The 4812-nt window shown below is 37.6% G+C and overlaps 1 protein-coding gene across 1 annotated transcript in view; it reads right to left on the bottom strand.

Moving 5' to 3' along the window:
* The window catches only part of LOC107468156 (zinc finger CCCH domain-containing protein 58), a gene marked incomplete in the record, with an annotated part of 6374 nt that extends 1762 nt beyond the window's left edge, over positions 1 to 4612 (bottom strand). Inside the window, 6 exon segments of the mRNA XM_016087401.3 lie at positions 2178 to 2498; positions 2756 to 3070; positions 3215 to 3334; positions 3560 to 3628; positions 3894 to 4039; positions 4225 to 4612. Coding sequence (XP_015942887.1) covers positions 2178 to 2498; positions 2756 to 3070; positions 3215 to 3334; positions 3560 to 3628; positions 3894 to 4039; positions 4225 to 4300 — 1047 coding nt within the window.
* Between the last annotated feature and the right edge of the window lie 200 nt (positions 4613 to 4812).

Genomic DNA, 4812 nt, shown 5'->3' with positions numbered 1-4812 from the left:
ATTACCTAGATCACGCACACCAACCAGAATCACCGTGTCAGAGATGGCAAAGCACAGATTTCAATGGATTCAGGACTTCATGTGATATCAACTAAAACTTTGATCATGAGTAGACATTGGATATCAAAGGTGAAAGATGCAGTTTTGGAGCAGTTAGAGGGGAAAGATGATGATGACAGAGGGACATTTGCTGTTAGTAAAGTTGAGGATCAAGGAGGTGTAGTGGTTGTGGTTGTGGTGCAATTAGTAACACATATCAATCATAACAAATACACCCAAGTTGTTATACCCTCTGACAAGTTCAAGTCACCTGAGTGAACTTCAATAGCCAGTACCTACTCAGCCACATTTATATATGTTATTAAAATTCTATTCATATACTTTGATAAGCAGGAAAAAAAAAAGAAAAAAAAAACTATATGTCAATATCCATAAGCTGAAATCTTGTAAATCTTAAAAAACATTACCAGTAATCAATGCCAATATTTTTTTCATGAAACACGAGTTCATAAATTTTGGTACAAGGGCATGCAATCATGCATGCTACCGAAAGAGGAAATAATATTTAACATGAAAGACAAAATCTTCCATTTAACTTTCCTCTCTTCATGATGATTTAAACAAAATATGATACCAAAAATGAACTCCCATATTTTACAAAAAAAAAAGGTGCGCATTGGACGAAAAAGTATATACATGGAATACAAAAACTCATTAATGGTAGCAGGTCCAACTTTAATATGCAGGACTAAATAAATTACCTTAGGGAGTACATTGGGATTAAAATATCCCTTCATGAACAATACATTAATGGGAGAAATCCCTAAAAATTATGCAGTAGAAACAAGTCAGAGAAGCATTGCATTTAAATGTAATATAAACATACTTAAAAAGTGTCAATAAGTTTCGAACATTTATAGTACAGAATAACTTTTCAACAGTTTAAAGTACACAATAACATATCCACATATTCGACAATCCATAAAGCTTAGTAGAGAACTCAAGCTATTACTCCATCCTATCCAGATGCTGCTCCATTCCATTTCTTCTAGTTGATATGCTAAGAGAACTTAACCCTTCGTTACAGTCAATTAATCAGATCTTAATATTTATCGAGTATACACCTAAAGAAAGTGTTAGATAATCATTCACGTGCCTCCTCCTTTAAGCTTTTGGGAGAAGTGGTATCATGACATGATACCAGAGCTTTTATAACCGAAATCTAAAGTTTGATCCTTGTTATTTCCCAAAAGAGAAAAAAAATAGCATAAGAAAAATAAAAAGAGAAAAGAAAGCTTATGCAAAAAAAGTCATGTAAATCCAAGAGACCCTTGTGTGAGAAGGCGTATTAGAGATACAATCATTCATGTATCTCCTCTTTTCAGTTTAAATTTTTGGGAGGAGTGGTATCATGACAGAAAGAAACAAGATGCACACCTAAGACGACATCAAGGGAATTCCACTCATTAACGGTAAAACCAATCCCAAAGTGGCACTCCTAAACCAAAAGTTTATGTTCATGCTTTAAACTTTTGCTAGAAGAATCCCCAATAGAATAAAGCCATAATAGTTTAAAGATACCCAACCTTATGATTAAAACACTCATACAGAAGGCAGTTGTAACATCATTCCATATACTTAACTGAACCACTTCCATGAAAATGGAGGAACAGGAATCTTGGCAAACCATCTTCCTACTATTTTAAAGGTTCCTTAGTCAAGATCATCAAATTCTTACTATTCACTAAATTTTAGAGAGCAGTTGTGCTGTAACCCAGCATGAATGCATTAAACAAGATACTACAATGGTAAAAGCTCACTATTTCATGCAAACAACAACAACAACAACAACAACAAAGCCTTGTCAACACTATTTCATGCAAACATTAGCTTAAAATATTAATCAAAGAACAAGAACAAGGGAGAATTGCTCCTATTGGGACATTCTTTTCTATGATAAAATGAAAACTAAATCTCAGGTTCGATAAACCATGTTTCAAATCCTACATAGAGCTATTTGAAACAAAATTATTATACGTCAATCTGGCCTAAACATTAAGATGGATCAATGAGAAAGCCATGTTTTTTTTTTCTCTACAAGGTAGAAATGGGAATACAAAATATGTATCATTCATAGCGCAATATTAAGTGCAAAGAAGTTCAGAGGTAACAGTTACCGGACGTAACGGAAGGCCAGCAGGACTAAGAATTACATTCCCTTTCGGTGCACTCATGTCTGGTGGATGGTGATACCTACATAATGGACCGAATTTACACTCCCCTGTCTTTAAGTAATGCTGACATTCTGGCTGATCAGGCCTTTCTGGCAATGACTGCTCTTTCTGACTACCGCCTGAAAGACCAAGAGAAGAACTGGAAGGTTGATAAGGTCCAGCATAGGCAGCTGGTGATGAAGGCACCTGAGTTATCCCATAAAGCTGTGCTGACCCAACATTAGTTGGAGTACTAGAAGGAAGGACGGGGCTTGCTGCAGGAGCCTGTACAAAGAGCTCAACAGTCAACAGCTTCAACCAAAGCAGATAGATGATATATTCAGATAACCTTCTAAAAAGTACTATAAAGCCAAGGCTGCCGTCTTTTCTTCTCAGAAAACACATAAGCAGATTAGTTTTTTATTCAATTTTTATTTTTTCAAAAGCACATCCAAATAGACCACAAAAACTTCAAATGTATTTTTTGAAAACAAATGCAAGTATAACCTGAAAAAGAGTTGACAAGAAAATGCTTAGCCTACCTGATATGGACCCCAGCCAGAAAAAGGGACCATGGCAGGGGACAGAACCACAGGACCGTAAGGGCTGTGGACTAGTGAACCAGGTAAAAGCGGTGGTCTTGCAACCAGTACACCAATTTGTTGAGATGAAGGACCAGATGGAGGCTGTACAGATTGATATAACGGTGAAGGTACTGGTACAGGTAAAGGTGAAACTGGAGGAACCAGTGATGACGCTGGAACTTGGATGCCAGCAGGCTGGGGATGATGGAATTTACAAGTTCCACCAAACTTGCATCTCCCAGTTTTCACATAATAGGAACATTCTTTCTCACCCTGTCAAAAATAATTGTAAAATGTCAGTTCAAAGTAAGCCCATATGACATGACCTATGACTAAAAATGAGAACCAAGGTTCACATAATAATAATAATAATAATGCATAGAGGTCTATGCAGAATATATATATATCAATACAGACCGGTCGCAATGGATAACCATAATAATTTAGTGACACAGGGGTAGCAGAGCCTCCAGCCTGCCTAGGATGATTGTACTTGCAGGAAGAACCAAATTTGCATGACCCTGTCTTCATGTAATACTGCATTTTTAAGCATCAGCAGATATAATCAACACGCAAAAGAAAACTTAAAATACAAAGATGAGTCAAAACAGAAATTCAAGCTTATTCTATCCTCAACATATAATAGAATTATAGATTACCACAGGCACATCATTTCATATAAAACAAGGAATCACAGGGGTCAATTGTCAAAGGGAATAATTCAATGCATATCAAAAGTATAAGCAGAACCATATTAAGCACCTGGCACAAAGGCTGGCCAATTCGCTCTGGATACTCCCCTCCTCCAGTCCTAGCAGCAGCACCAACAGCCTGAAACATTCACATATCACCAAATCATTAGATCACTGCAAATATATCAATCTCAGAGTTCAATTGATTAAAAAAAATAGTGATTCAAAGGAGAACCCCTCAAACGAAAAGCCTTTTGATTCAATAAGCTCAACACTGTCACACTGATCATAGCCAATATCAAATCAAACTACACTAAGAAAAACTGATGATCACATCAAGCGCAAAAATAACACAACAAAAAACCCTCCACAAACTTAAAAATCAAACGAACGATCAATTTTACCGCGGCACGGTCACGGGGATGGTTGAAACGGCAGCGGGAACCATAGCCACAGAATCCAGTCCTCAAATAGTAGATACAATCAGCCTCATCAGGCCTTTGGGGATAAGATTCCTCTGCAGCACCCAATCCCATTTGCCACACCGGCTCTGCATTTTTCAAAATCAGGATCAGACACACTTCACAACACCCCACATTCTCCTATAACACAAATCACAATCGCAGAAAGCCACAAACTTTGGGCAAAAGGGGAAACGATTTTCATATTTTATTTTAGGAACAAAAATGAAAAGAACAGAGCGGTTGGGGCATTATATCAAATATAATATCATACCTTCGAGGCCAGTTCCGGTCCACTCCGGCGATGGATCAGACCGGGAACCCTCGCTGGACCGGCCGTACCGCTCCATTGCGCGGACACAAGGAAACCGGAGCTGATGGAACAGAGAATGAAAAGGTTCTTCCGATGAAATGGGGTGTGTTCCCCTGCTCCAGAGTGCAGATTCTAGAGAGAGAAAGTAGAGAGAGAAAAAATGGGGTTAGATTTTCTTGAGTGCTCTCTCTCTCTCTCTCTCTCTCTCATCTCTCTCTCACACACACACACTCTCTTTCTCACACACACACAGAGACAGCGACTTGAACTGCTGCTTCTTCTAACAACTACTAAGGTAGGTTGGTTCCTCTCTCCCTCTCTCTATATTTCTCTCTCTCTATATATATATATATATTTTATTATCTTTCTTTGTATGTGCTGATTATTATGCTCTTTACTCTGAGTGTGTGTGAAAGGGGGGCTTCTTTTTGGTCTGTGAGTTTGTTGGTTGCTTTTATTTATATGCACCCGCCAACACACTTCCACGATATTATTATACTATTAATATCATTTTTTTGTTAATTTCCCAAATTAATTTTCAAAAATTTT

This window comes from Arachis duranensis, chromosome 10, assembly GCF_000817695.3.
Source record: "Arachis duranensis cultivar V14167 chromosome 10, aradu.V14167.gnm2.J7QH, whole genome shotgun sequence".
In the NCBI taxonomy this organism is placed as follows: Eukaryota; Viridiplantae; Streptophyta; class Magnoliopsida; order Fabales; family Fabaceae; genus Arachis; species Arachis duranensis.
This window is presented reverse-complemented; position numbering and strand designations above follow the sequence as displayed.